At 43.3% G+C, this 12,723-nt stretch overlaps 1 protein-coding gene across 1 annotated transcript in view; it reads left to right on the top strand.

The window, feature by feature from the left end:
• Window positions 1–12,723, top strand: part of TMEM39A (transmembrane protein 39A) — a 448,606-nt gene that overhangs the window by 185,857 nt on the left and 250,026 nt on the right. Inside the window, exon 4 of the mRNA XM_044059483.1 lies at window positions 1,124–1,278. Within this exon, the coding sequence (XP_043915418.1) occupies window positions 1,124–1,278 (155 nt within the window). The remainder of the gene's footprint in view (window positions 1–1,123; window positions 1,279–12,723) is intronic.

Here is a 12,723-nt window from a genome sequence, read left to right as displayed (position 1 = left end):
CACATCTCATTACCAAGGGTTTTGCATCCAGGAAGAAAGAGGTCATCCTCTCTCTCTACTCTTCCCTCATTAGAGCAATCATCGAATATAATGCCTCATTTGGCATGTACCTCACTAAACACCTGCAACAGCTGAAAAGGCCTCAAAAGTACCTCACGAAGAGGATCCTAGGCCTTAAGCACATGCCCAACATGGACAGACTCAAAAAAACTCCAACTTTTCTCTATCTCATATCATCTATTAAGAGGCGATCTCTGCTTGACTTACAAAGCCAGGTCTGACTCAGCCCTGTTAGAAATGTTGCACCTAAACAAATCCCAATCCCTCCGCACCACACGCTCCAGGGACCTCAGCCTCATTACCACAATCAACAGAACATGCTGGAGGGACAGGTTCATAACCCAGAGACTACCCATACTCTAGAATAGACTTCCCATACATGTCAAGCAGACCACCTCACTGGCCCTTTTCAAGAGAAATATTGATGAGTGGATGGGAAATAGAAAGTTCACCCCAGGGATCACTCCAGTGCCGGGAGCTAATGGCGGCCTGATGCCAGGACACATCTATGGGTTAGGTTTGTAAAGGCTCCAGAGCGGTTTGCGTAGTACACACCTATGAACCTATGTGCACTTTTCCAGCACTACTCTGTGCAATCCTCCCTTACAGGTTCAGATCATCTAGACTGGTCAAAGGTGTAGCAGAAGCTACAGCTCTGTGACCAGGGTAACCTAATTATGTATTTTCAGTGCATCCATTGCTAGGTAGGGAGATTTGATCCCTAGAGGATCTTGGTCATGTGTGGTGTAGGCTGTGCTGTGATATCCAGTATTGTCATAAATTCCAGTCATAGGGAGCAGTAGCATATTCTGTTTCAGCTGGCATGTATGGTCCTGTGTCACTAGCTGTGCTATTCTGCTTAGTTTATGTGATTTGAATTTGCTAATGGTAATCAAATATATTTTCAAGTTAAAATTAAGTTATATGAGATACATAAAATTAAATGCATATTTAGGAATGTGTGTGCAAATAGCTTTGAAAGTAATGGAAAACTGTAATGTAATGTCAGCATCACTTGGAAGTACTGTTTTCTTCCATATTTCAATTGTTTCCTTTACTATAGGCATCTCAGACTGGGAAGACGTCAATAATACGGTACACAGCTCTCATTACATCACGTCTTATATTGCTCACAATGTGTGGGTGGGTACTGTGTTGGACACTTGTAAACCTCTTCCGAAATCATTCAGTTCTCAATCTCCTCTTCCTTGGATATCCGTAAGTATGATAATGGCTATGATTTAAGATAATTTAATTAAATGAAAGAGTTAATTAAATGAAAGAGTTAATTTCTTTATGAAACTCATAGATATGAGTTTGTAGTAATACATTGTATTGCTGTGCCCTTTTTTAAATGCCCTTGAAGACCATTGAGGTATCTTAAAATGTTGAATCTTTCTGTGCAACTTGAGACTGCAGAAGTTCAGTTCGGTATGAAATAATGAGTAAAAGACATGCCTTGTATTTTAATATGTTCTTTGAAAAAGAAATGACAGTGGCATCAGATCCAGTATGCTGTGCTCTCAATATTTTGATCGTTTTAAACCTTTCAGCTTTGGCTGCTAAGGTTGTAAAAAATGCTGACATTACTGTGGCAGAACATGGTAGGTTTGCACTGATACTTGTATTGGATTTTGACTTTTAATCATAAGTTGAAAAGCTTAAAATGGCTTTTAAAGCTCAATTTTACCATAGTGAGTCTGTGTTTTTTTTTTTTTTTTTTTTTTTGTGGGGGGTGATAGATTCTTAAGAACACTCTATGGCCTACTTTTCTCAGATCCACTCTCCTGGCCAAGTGGCCTGTGATGATGAAGACTCCCTTTCCTGACTCCCCTGTTTTTTTTTTTTTTTTTTTTTTTGGGGGGGGGGGGGGGGGCATTTCAGAAATGATGAGACATTTTGAATGGGAATCCAGGCAGATTTAATCTGTGCATAAATAGGTATGATAATCATTTAGCGGTAGGAGCCCCGCTCCTGCTCTAGTTCCTGTCATGGTGGTCTTTCTCAATGCCTTTGCATCTACTTCCACTGCTCCCAACTTTCAGCCATCAGCCGCTAGGAGGCCTGATAAATTTTACAAAGTGCCTGAAGATTTAAAGTTTCTCTACAAGAATCTCTTGGCAAACCCTTCTGTGTTTTCTATGGCTACAGACAAGACTTCTAAACTCTTACTTGCTAGTAATGCCCTTCCCTCAAAGATAGCAGAGCAATGAATAGACTGAGAAAGAAGGTAGGCACCTATTCCGCTTTAGATTTCGGAGCCCTGAAATACCAGACCCAAATGACTAAATGTTTACTGTCTACTTTGGGAAATTTAAATAAATCTTTGGCTTCTATGGAATGGCCACACAGTAAGCAACAGGCCTCATAGGTGGCTAGGTACAGCATCAAATGCAGCTTAGTGGAGGCTTTCTCCAGACCACCTGCTGCAGGTTCTGTTATCAGAAGGTATGCATAGCTACATTCAGCCCCTTCCTGAGGACATGAAAGCCAAGCTACTATATTCTCCTTTGAATAGGAATTTTTTATTTGGCACTGATACAGCCAACTTGTTTAAAACCTTTGCAAGAATAGGGGAAAATAATGAAGGATTGCAGACAAGTTTTCTTAGTTTGGTTCCCCGATACCAAAGAAAGTACCATGCAAAGCCCACATCCTTTTTTCGGAAGAAGTTTAGGCTCTCTCATAAGGCCAAGAAAATGCCTAGGAAAAGATTCCAAGACAAACTAAACAGGGATTCAAAATCTGGAAGGCCTCCCTACCCAAGCAAGTCAGCTTGACTTCCCTTCTCTCAGTCCGGTCCCCCAGTCTTTCTCTCCCACTGTCCAAAGATTCTTTTCTGTGGGAAATTGGCAGCTCATTACCACATACAAATGGGTCCTGTCGATTATTCAGCATGGTTACAGAATGACTTGAAAGGAAGTCTCTCCATTCAAGGACTTCCCTCCTTCACCTCCCACTCAGATAAAGTTCTTTTCTTCAGTCATTCAAACCTCAATCAAACAAGGTACAACAGAACCTGTGCCATGCCAGTATGTGGAGAAAAAGGTTTTTTTTCCAGACTTTTCCTTGTTCCAAGAAAAGTGAATGAGAATTGTCCTGTATCGGTCCAGTTTCCTCAAAGTTCCCTCATTCAAGATGCTGCCTCCCCAAACTCTTCTGCCCTTCGTTCTTCCACAAGCATTTTTGGTGTCCTTGGATCTAAGGGATGCCTACCTTCACATTCCGATCCACCCTACTTTCAGGAGGTTTTCAGCTTGCTCATCACGCTGCCACTTCTCTGAGTTACCTCTTTTGATTTTCTACAGCCCCCAGGGTCTTTGCATGGTGCCTATCTTTAGTCATAGCCTTCTGCAGGACACTGGGTAATCAAATATTCCATACTTAAAAGACTTGTTAATACAGCTACCCTTTCTGCAGGAGAAAGCCTCAGGATACTGGTCCCCTTAGCCAAAATCCATACGAGAAAGATCCAATGACACCTGAAATCCATCTGGTCCAGGCATTCTCATGCTGTAAGCATTGAGGAACAGGAATTTGAGTGTCTATAGAAAGAAGTCCAGTGGTGAATATCACAGGTAAACCTTAAGCCTTGCTTGCCTTTCAAAGTGCAGACAGTGCAACAGGAGTTGCACATAAATGCTGCTGACATTGCATGGGGACAAGATTGGTCTCCCTAAAAGTTCAAGGCCAGTGGCTACTGAGGACTGAGCACATCAACTTGAAGGAGATGCAGGCAGTAATTCAAGCTGTAAAGATTTTCTCCCAATGTTGGGCCCTAGGCCCACATAGAATTTTCAAAGACAACACCACAGTCAAGTGATACATAAACAAGGGGGAGGGACAGATTTTATCAGCTATGCAGACTAGCTCTTGTGGTGTGTGATCAGACCACAAAATCAAACCAGTCCCTGCAAACTGTTTGCATCCCTTCGAAGGACAATGTCCTGGCAGACTTTCTAAACAGATAAAAGGAAGAGCCTTGCCAGTGGATGCCGAACAGGGAGGTCTTCCGAGATGTAGTCCACAGGTGTTGAATCTCGCAGATAGATTTATTTGCCTCCATCCCCACAAACAACTTTCTCTGTTTTGCACCAGGACTCCTTGTCCTCAAATACAGAGAACAGACCACCTTTTCACTGGAAGGAGAAGTTTCTCTATGCCTTCCCTTGGCTTCCATTTCTCTCAGAGTAATTACTAAAGATCCGGAGAGACAAACCAAAGATCTTACTGGTGACTTCTTTTTGGGCAAGGCAGCATTGGATGTTCTTCGTGTTTCACTGTTGCAGTCAACACCTGTGGGTTATCCCTGCTGTGGTAGCCCTCAGCTGGCCCGAATACCAGAGTCAATGTTTTTCTATGTCTGCTGCAGTCGCCTGTGGTCTGACGTCAAGTCATCAATGCTATAAAGCAAGGCAGCCGTCATTACATCAGTCTTTCTTGCCATGGAGCCTGTAGCAGAAACAGTTTACACGAGTGCCAGTCAGTCGCTACCAGAGTTTTAATTTCAGCTGAAAACGTCTAAAGCTAAGTACCCCATTGGGGCCCCTTTTTTCTTGCACTAACCGATGTCCGAAAAAGTTTACAATTGTCTCACCTGTGGAAAGCAGATCCCACAACGAGACTTCCATTCTTACTGCATCACTTGTTTAGGCCCAGACCACGATGTCCCCCATTGTTGGTTCTGTGCCCTCTTTAATGCGAGAACCATTTGCCGTAGAACTCTTTGGTAGACAGTTATTTTCATGTTCCGTCTTTGCATTCCAATATAATGTCCGTCAGCCAACAAATCCGTGGACATTCTGAAAAAACGCATAGATAAAGATAGAGACAAACCACACAAGGCTAAGCCTTCCGATGACACTACCACTAAACAGGTAGTCAGTTCTCCGGAATTCATCGAGATGTTTTTGCAGCCCCTCATGCCCGATTCGATATCTATGCAGGCCTCTACTGAGACCATTTTGGAGTCCAGTACACTGCAGAAATCTTCTTTGTCTACCGAGCCTTTGGCGGTCTCTGCCTCGGTTGGGTCCAGAGCCGCAACACAGGCACTGGCGTCCGAGGAGGCCTTTTGAACTACCGAATGTAGACAAAAAAATGACATCTTCTCATCCAACTACCATCTCTGTCAGACCGACGGATTCTCTCGGACCTAGAAGCCAGGCCACTCCTAGGAAATCTGCTTCTAGCCACCATCCTGCTCCTGCTGCACCAACCCAAGCACAAATGCTTAAAATGGCGGAGGATCTCATCTCACTTATCCAGGGTAGTCAGGCCACAACTTCTAAAAGGAAGAAGCACCCTTCTCCAGAAATTATGACAGAACAGGATTCAGAGGAGTCTGACTATTCAGATTTTGGCTAGGAACAGCAACCAAGTAAAATAACTCACTCTGGCACTATCCCAGACATCTTTAGTGAACATCTCTCTGCTTTCATTCATCCTCAACTACCTCCACCCCATATCAGCACCATTACATTCCCACTCGCAATCTTAGCAACTTTAACCCCATAACTTTCTCAAATATTCTCAAACAAATGAACTGGCAAATCCTAAATACCCTTCCCCTTGACAAAGCTTTAGAACACTTCAACTCTGTCTTCCTAGACGCTCTTAACTCCCTAGCCCCACTACCTAGCCCCACTAAGAAACAAAAGAATCAAAGCTAATTCTGCTCCCTGGCTGTCCAAAGAAACAAAACCAATCATGCGTCAGTGAGACAAATCCTGGAAGCTTTACCAAAAGAATAATATGCCCATTACCCTGCTCCAATACACTCAACTCCGCAACCGTGTAAAAAAAATGAATCACCATGGACAAAAAAACCTACTATAGTAAGCTCCAGTCCAATAATAATAAAAACCTCAAACAGTTCTGGAAATCAGTTAATTCCATTCTCCATCCAGGCTCCAGGAATAATCCCTGCCCTGACCCAAGTATAACTGACCTTGAACTAAGCTCACATTTTAACACATTCTTTATAGAAACTATTGCTGACCTATCCAAAACTTTCCCAAACAACAGTCCACATGTCCCTCATTCTTCACCTTCCAATAACCCTAATAACATTCCCTTTATATTTGAGCTCAAACCAGTCTCAACTAATATTATAAAAAGGCTTCTGTCCAAGCTAAAGCCATGCTCCAGTGTCCCTGATAATATTACCTTCTTCCTTCCTAAAATGTGCTGCTGATGGTATTGCACTCCCCAATCAGCATCCTAATAAATAGATCCGTAAAATAATCTTATGTACCCAAACTCTGGCATTTAGCCTACATTCTTCCTCTTCACAAAAGAGGCAAAAACACCAATATTTCTAATTTCTGCCCCATTGCCCTGCTCTCTCCAATCTCCAAAATTCTAGAAAATGTGTCCACCACCAAATTATGCCTTTCTTGACCCAGAATCAACTCCTTACACATACCCAGCATGGCTTTCTGCCCTGGCTTTAGCACCATAACTGCCCTACTGTCCTTCCTAGAAACAGTCAACCAAGCCGGAGATTCTGGACTTTTGAGCATTTGATACCATTTCCCACAACCACCTTCTCTATCATCTCTCCAGCCTTCATCTCTCCCCTAATACTTTATCCTGGTTCTCCAGTTACCTGTCAGACAGATCTCAAGCAGTCAGATGGAAGAACTCCACCGGCGTACCTCAGGAATCCATCCTCGGTCCTATGCTTTTCAACATCTTCATTAATAACCTTCACACTGCCATCCCTGATGCAACAGTTATCCAATATGCAGATGACTCAACTTTAGTCTGTGCTGCCTCCAACCTTCCTGACCTGTTGACTAAAACCCAAACTGCAGTTTCTACCACTGAGAACTGGATGCACCAAAACCACCTCTCTCAACTCAAATAAATCAAAAATACTTTTCCCTCTCTCCAGGACTTTCTCTTATGACAAAAATGCATTCAAAGCCCTTGGCCAAACCAACTCAGCTATAGAAGTAGTCCCTTTTGCAAAACTTCTTGGTATTACTAAAGACAAACACCTCAAGTTCGATATCCACATTCAACAAAATATAAAGAAAACCCACCAAAATTAGGTATGCTTTATAGGAATAATCTCTTTCTCCTTACCCTGGCAACTACTTACCTTCTGCCATCCTTATTTTACGGAGCCCCTCTTCTAACTAATCTGACTTCTTCCATCACCTCTAAAGTTGAAAATTGCTATAATAAGAGCTCTAAATTTGCCACCAAATACAAAAAACTCTGCCCATCATTGCCTTACCCTACAATCTCTGAACTGGCAAGAACTCTCTAATCATCGAGACTACCTACAACTTACCACTGCTCACAAACTTGTATTTCACCCAGCCCTAACAAACATCCTTCCCTATACATCCCAAATAGAACTCTGAGATCTGAACACCAAAACTTAATTTCTATCCACAAACCCAAACAACCTGCCGGCCAGCTTCTCCTCTCTTTCTCACTAGGCAAGAAATGGAACTCTCTCCCTTCCTCACTTAGGACTATATCAGACTCAGAAAACTTCAAAACCCAGCTTTTCTCATACCTGTCATCCAAATGGAAATATTCCTGCTTTCACCCTACCTAAATTCTATTAAGGAAATTCTCCAAGGAGTTATTTATACTCCTTGTTCCTAACCTCTTTCTAACTCATATTACTATTCTCCTGGAATGGACTCAAGCTCTCGGTAACTGATTAAGCAACTCTCACTTGATTTCAAATTTGTATATAATGTAAATAGCAAATTACTTCTGTTGACTGCATGTAAAGTGTATACCTTACTTATTTTGAATAACTGCATGTAAACTGTCTCCTTTCTACTAGTATAAGAATGTAAGAACCCTTAGATCTTTTACTATGAAGACAGCTGTTCATGCTTTCTCTGAATGCTAACATCTGTAAACTGTGCTGTATTCTAATATCTGTAAACTGTGCTGTATGCAGTACTTTTTATACTTATGCATTCCTTACTGCATTGTTATTGTATATGTATTATTTACTGGACCTTTTATAATTATGTAGCCGTTACTGTATTGCTTATGGAGCTTTTCTCCCCGGGCCTCCACTGAAAATGGGCACTTACAGGCCCAGTGGACTTTCCCGGTAGTCAAACTGAAAATACAAATAAATAAATAAATAAAACCTCTGACTGCTTATGAGGATTCATATGCAGAAGAATCCATCCCTTCTGCCTCCTCTCCAGAGGACCTTTCCTTTGGAGGAACCCTTCACACCCTAAGGGAACATTTCCAATGGGAATCTCAGGACTTCCCCCAGTCTAAGAAAAGACTCCCTACCCCAGCACAGACCTCATGCCTTCTCTCCTATTTTAGAAGTGGTGGATGATGTTTTCCATGAATGCAGCTTAGCCCCTGACACCCTCCCACGTGCTCCCAGTAAACCTGACTGGTATTACAGAGTACTGGATTTTCACAAATACCTGTACAGAAATCCTGCCAAGGACTAGAGAGGTCATTACACAGGGACCTAAAGAAGCTTTATTTTTATTTATTTTTGTTTTATTTTACATTTGTTGACTGGGATAGTCTGACTGGATGCATGTCCAGTTTCAGCGGAGGCCCGGGGAGAAAAGCTCCAAGGGTAAGCAGATACAGCATTACATAATACCAGCATTACATATTACAAACAGACTATTTACAGAAGTTACATAAGTAAGCAAGTTAAATAAGTTCCACAAGTTAGAGTTAATCCCGAGCGTAAGTCAGGATTAAATTAAATTACACAGTAAGATGGTTAACAGATTTTTACACATTCTAGAGAGAATTAGCCAGGCTTGATACAGTGACATAGCCAGTTAAGTGGCAAATGTTGTTTGAGTCTAGTTTTATATTGACCTAAGGTGGAAAGTAAGGTAATATCAGCTGGAAGAAAGTTCCAGGATCTCCTTACAGTTTGCAAAGAGAGTCATTGGCTGTGTTATTAATTTTGCTAGTCTGAACTAGTATTTGTTAGAGGATCGAATCGGTCTAGGATTGTTATAGGGGGTGGTAATATTTTTAAGTGCAGGAGTATTGTCTGGGTTATAGAGGATTTTATAGGCCATAATCAGTTGGTTATACTGGATTAGGATGGGTAGTTCAAGCCACCCAAGCTGGTTTAGATTGATGCAATGATGTGTCCTAAATGGCAGCCCAGTGGCAAACCTGGCAATGTGATTATAGCAAATTGAGAGTTTAAGGACAGTCTTGTTTAAATTTGAGAGTAGAGGGGATGCATACAGAAGGGTTGAAAGAAGGTGAGAGCGAGCTATGGCAATTTTAGCTGGAGGGGTTAGGAAGGCTTTTATTCTGTAAAGTGACCCTAGTTTTTTATTGATGGTTTTGATAGTTTGGTTAACATGTAGGTCGAATTTTAGATTATTATCTATGATGACACCTAATAGTTTTGTAAAGGGGTCAGGGGAGATTATTGTGCCATCATTTGAATTTATGGTAAAGGTGAAAGCGGTAGACATACATGTTGGTGAAAATAACAGCATTTTAGTTTTTTGGGGATTTAGGATCAGACGACGTTCAGAAAGTCAGTTTTCTATTGTATTAAAGGTGGTCTGGGTAGCTGACCATAACTCTATTGGAGATGTGGCCGAGCAAATCAGAGTAGAGTCATCAGCATATTGGATACAGCTGACTTTTGGGATGACAGTATAAAGGTCGTTAATGAAGATGGAGAACAGCAAGGGTCCTAGTATAGAGCCTAAGAAAAGACTTAGAGAGTTTCTGGACCTACCCCAGCACAGACTGATGCCATCCCCCCTATTTTAGAAGTGGTGGAAGATGTTTTCCATGAATGCAGCTTAGCCCCTGACGCTGGACCTACCCCAGCACAGACCCCTGCCATCCCCCCTATTTTAGGCGTGGTGGATGTCCAGCTAAGACTACTTCCGTCAAGAATCCTATTCCTTCTGACAAGGACTCCAGAGCGCTGGACAAATGGGGTAAAAAAGTGTACTTCTCTGCAACCTTAGCTATCAGAGCACTCAATTGTCAGTTTCATATGTTACAATTTCAGCAACACACTTTGGAACTATTAAAACAAAAGATTTCTACCTTTCCTGACTGTGCCAATTGAAAAGAGTTAGCAGATTTACTGCACTCTGCTTGTCAAGTGGCAAAACACTCGTTACACTGTGAATATGATGCCCTAGAAGCCTCTAGCAGGGCAGCAGTGACAGGATCTGTCATTAGGAGACATGCATGGCTGAAGGAACAACCTCTCCCTGATCATGTCAAGTCTAAATTTATTAATGCACCCCTAGATAAGGAGCGCTTATTTGGAGTAAGAGCAGAAGAGATGCTTAAAAAGATGGAAGACAAAGCAAAATCTATGCAAACAGTAAAAGATTTCTTTCAGGTTCATCCTCCCAGATTCAGCAGGAACTTTCCCCTCTAAGCACTTGTGCTTCCCTGCAGCTAGCAGACAGGGCCAAGGTAAGCCCCGCAGGGACAGGCCATCCAGGCTCCTCTCCCAGGGCCAGCAGAGAAGCATACAGTGGACACTTCAGCTCCAAAGGTAGGGAGTTCTGACCAACCCTTCTATGGCAAAAACTCGCAATGACTCCCCCTCTGCCCTCCCTTTACTCGTCAAAAACTAGGAGGAAGGTTCTCCCTCTTCAAAGAAAATTGGCTTTCTGTAACAAAGGACCAGTGGGTCTTAAAGATCATTTTTCAGGGATACAAATTATCTTTCAGCAAACTCCCAATTCCAAGAGGGTAAACTTACGTCCAAATCAGTGGGCAGAGGCAGTGAAACCGGTCCAAACTCTCATATCCCAGGGGGCAGTAGAACCTATCCCCTCAGGTCAAACAGGCAAAGGCTTTTATTCCGGACTATTCCTTGTTCCCAGAAAAGAGGGCACTTGGCACCCTATCCTGGATCTGTCCATTCTGAACACCTTCCCTGGTGGTCCCCAGATTCAAAATCCTGACTTTGCAGCAGCTGCTGCCTATGCTAACAAAAAATGCCTGGCTAGGGACCCTAGACCTAAAAGATGCCTACCTCCACATCCCTATAAGGGAGTCCTGCAGGAAATTTCTGTGCTTCAGAGCAGGATAACAACACTTTCAGTTCTCTGCACTACCCTTTGGCTTATCTACTGCACCATGAGTATTCACCAAATGCTTAGCCCCGGCCATAGCATTTTGCAGACCGGGAAATATATAGATTTACCCTTACCTGGACGACTGCCTCATTCAGGCAGAGTGCAAAGAAAAGCTGCTGCAGGGCCTTCTCTTTGTCAAATCCCTCCTAACCTGCCTAGGGTTTACCATCAATGAGAAGAAATCAAAGCAACCCCCCACCCGGATGATCATTTTCTTGAGAGGTCTTTTAGACGCAGCATTCCAAATGACCTTCCTGTCCCCAGAAAAACAGAGCATTCTGCATCTCTACTTTACCCAGCTGGCTTCCAGAAGTCACCTCACCGCGAGGAAGTTCCTGCAAACCCTGGGATACATGGCATCTTGCATCCTTATAATTCCTCTGGCTGGCCAGACTTTACATGAAAAAGCTTCAGTGGTATCTGAAGAACCTTTGGTGCCAGCATTCTGTCTCTAGAAACCTCTCTCCCTCTGATCCCATGTATAAGGGCCGAGTTTCTCTGGTGGGCAGAGGCCTGTGCCAACAACAAGGGTCTTCCCTTCATCTTCCGCCCTACTGGCCAGACCGTCACCACCGATGACTCAGACATTGCTTGTGACGCTCACCTAACAGGCAGGTGCACCCAAGGTCTTTGGGATACCCAGCACCTTCACTTACACATCGATCAGAAAGAAATGATGGCAGTTCAAAAGCCTATGACATCCTTCAAACCCCATCTCAGGCCAGGTGTTCTCCTTATAAAAACAGACAACACCACAGTAATGTGGTATATCAACAAACGGGGGGGGGGGGCCCAATCTTAATCTCTGTGCAGGCTAGCCATAAGCCTCTGTCTGACAGCCGACTCCATGGGTCTACATCTAATTGCCCAATACCTACCAGGGGTCAAAAACACCCTGGCAGACAACCTAAGTAGAAACTTAATGGACCCCCACAAATGGCAGCTCCACACGGAAATCTTTCTGCAAATCACTCAGGATGGGGAACTCTGTAGGTGGATCCCTTTGCCTTGCATCTCAACCACCAGCTGCAAAAGTTCTGTACCAGGGCGTATCATTTCCTAGCGTGGGAGGTGGATGCCTTGACCTTCCGCTAGAACTCCCTCTTTGTGTATGCGTTCCCTCCTCTGTCCCTTATTCCCAAGGTACTAATCAAAATAAGGGAGGAGAGACCAAAGGTCATCCTCATTGCTGCAGATTGGACCAGACAGCATTGGTACCCTTTACTGTGTAGACTGACCTTACAGCCCCTCCCCCAAGCAGTTTCCCCTGATCTCAGACCTCTTGACCCAGGTGAGGGGGAACATACTGCACCCAGACTTGCAGACCCCCAATCTTTCAGCATGGCTTGTACCTTAAAAGCTAACCAAGGAGTCCCTGTTATGCAAACAGGTCCTAGACGTTTTCACAGAGGCCAGAAGGCCCAGCACCAGAATATCTTACGCAGGAAAATGGAAAAGATTCTGCTCCTGGATTCAGTCCAGAGGGGCCAAGTTGCTCAAAAGTGGCCTCTCCTTCTCTTCTATTAAAATCCATGCCTCAGCCATTTCAGCCCAT

Source organism: Protopterus annectens, chromosome 17.part0, assembly GCF_019279795.1.
Source record: "Protopterus annectens isolate FY-2018-M chromosome 17.part0, PAN1.0, whole genome shotgun sequence".
NCBI lineage: Eukaryota > Metazoa > Chordata > Ceratodontiformes > Protopteridae > Protopterus > Protopterus annectens.
Note: the sequence above shows the minus strand (reverse complement) of the source record. Positions and strands in the feature narration are given on the sequence as shown.